The sequence below is a fragment of the Cucurbita pepo genome, chromosome 1 (genome assembly GCF_057944985.1).
Source record: "Cucurbita pepo subsp. pepo isolate OVF chromosome 1, ASM5794498v1, whole genome shotgun sequence".
Classification (NCBI taxonomy): domain Eukaryota; kingdom Viridiplantae; phylum Streptophyta; class Magnoliopsida; order Cucurbitales; family Cucurbitaceae; genus Cucurbita; species Cucurbita pepo.
In genome coordinates this window covers 13,582,611-13,584,250 of record NC_141798.1, presented here as the reverse complement: position 1 = coordinate 13,584,250, position 1,640 = coordinate 13,582,611, and the positions used below count along the sequence as shown (strand labels likewise).

At 36.2% G+C, this 1,640-nt stretch overlaps 1 protein-coding gene across 1 annotated transcript; it reads left to right on the top strand.

Annotated features, from left to right (window-relative positions):
* Nucleotides 1-726: 726 nt before the first annotated feature.
* On the top strand, nucleotides 727-1,292 carry LOC111810443 (small polypeptide DEVIL 6-like). The gene has a single exon (XM_023697152.2). It carries the CDS (start codon nucleotides 913-915, stop codon nucleotides 1,057-1,059), a length of 147 nt encoding a protein of 48 aa, XP_023552920.1. The 5' UTR covers nucleotides 727-912; the 3' UTR covers nucleotides 1,060-1,292.
* The last annotated feature ends 348 nt before the right edge of the window (nucleotides 1,293-1,640 follow it).

Genomic DNA, 1,640 nt, shown 5'->3' with positions numbered 1-1,640 from the left:
ATAAAAATAAATAAATAAAGAAGCAAGCAAGCTTTAATGGAGAAATGAATAAATAATTAGCGTATTTTTTTTTTTTTTTTTTTTTTTTAAAGATGGAGATAATATTGAAAAGTGGTATTAGGTTGAGTAAAGTAATCCAGAGAGAGAGAGAGAGAGAGAGAGAGAGAGAGAGAGAGAGACAGACATTAGCAAAGCACGAGAAGCGCAGGTGGAAGTGTAGAGACATTGGCAAAGCACGAGATGTTCACGTGCAACTCTGACTTGTTTGTTTCTTCATTCCAACCCCACCATTATTGTTTATTACACAAAACCCCCACCTTCTTAGCTGTCTCCTAAATTTAGTCGTAGTTTACGAGAATTGAAGCAAGAAAGGGAGGAACACAAGAAGAAGCAACTTGGGTTGCTTTGCCTTAATTAAATATATATTCATAAATTACATTGTTTATAAATTCTATTTTTAAATAAATGATTATGTAAAGGCAAGGCTTGGTTGGTGAGTAATAAGAATAATAAGCTTATCATATCATGTCACACATACTAATAATAAAAGAAATTATGTAGTGGGTGACCCATTTGGGTGGTGGGTGATGCCTACACAAGCAATAAAGAAGAGAGAATGACACATCTAGAGAGAGAGAGAGAGAGAGAGAGAGAGGGAAGATAATAATATATAGTTAAGTTAATATTATAGGGGGAGGGGAGGGGAGGGGAGGGGGGGCTTGTGGGGAATTGGGAAGTGGGGTCTGTGAAAATGGGAGTTGTCTGGTGGGTTTAGGGGACAGAGGCACAGGGGTTGGATGGCCCATGCCTCGCCCTCCCCTTCTTTTGGTATAAGAACACAACCCATTTCCCCCAAACGCCTTCAGACACAAACCCATTTCAGAACAACAACAAGAAGAAGAAGAAGCAAACATGAAGATGAGCTTGAACGGCAGCGGAAGCTCCAAGAGAAGGATTTCATCTCCGAGTAGAGGATTTGGAGGAGTTCTTAGAGAGCAAAGGGCTAAGCTTTATATTATTAGAAGGTGTGTTGTCATGCTTCTCTGTTGGCATGATTAGAAGAACGGATTTAGGAGTTTCATTTCATTTAATTTTGTGGAGTGTAAATAGAACCAGAGATTTTGTTGTTACAGATTTTTTTTTTTTTTTTTTTGGTTAGATTTGGCCTTGTTTTGGGTCTATAAGATGTGTAAATTGAATGCCATCAAAGGAAGCTTCCACTTTTTGATTTCATCTCTCTTTGTCTCTAAGATGAATTTGTTATAAGATGAATTTGTTATGGGTTTTGTTGACATTGGCCTCCATCAAACTCACCACATATTGCCTTGATTATGGGTTTAGTACTTTACACACAATCTTCTCTCTCTACTCTCTCTCTCTACTCTCTCTAAACAAGAGACAGAATTCTGGCAAAGGAAGAAGCTTTTGATGTTGATGATGATGATGATTCAAAACCCCAAAGGAAAATTGTTGGGTTTAATTTTGCACCCAAAAGGAACAAAAACAAAAACAAAAAGGAACTTGTTTTTACAATTTAATGCAGAATGATTTCATAAAATTATCACCAAATAATTACTTTCCTTGTGTTTTATTTATTTATTTATAATAATTTGGTATGAAATAAAGGAAAAAAGAGAAAG

Coding starts and splice junctions, on each gene's coding strand:
- LOC111810443 (XM_023697152.2), top strand. CDS start 913: ATGAAGATGAGCTTGAACGGCAGCGGAAGCTCCAAGAGAAGGATTTCA.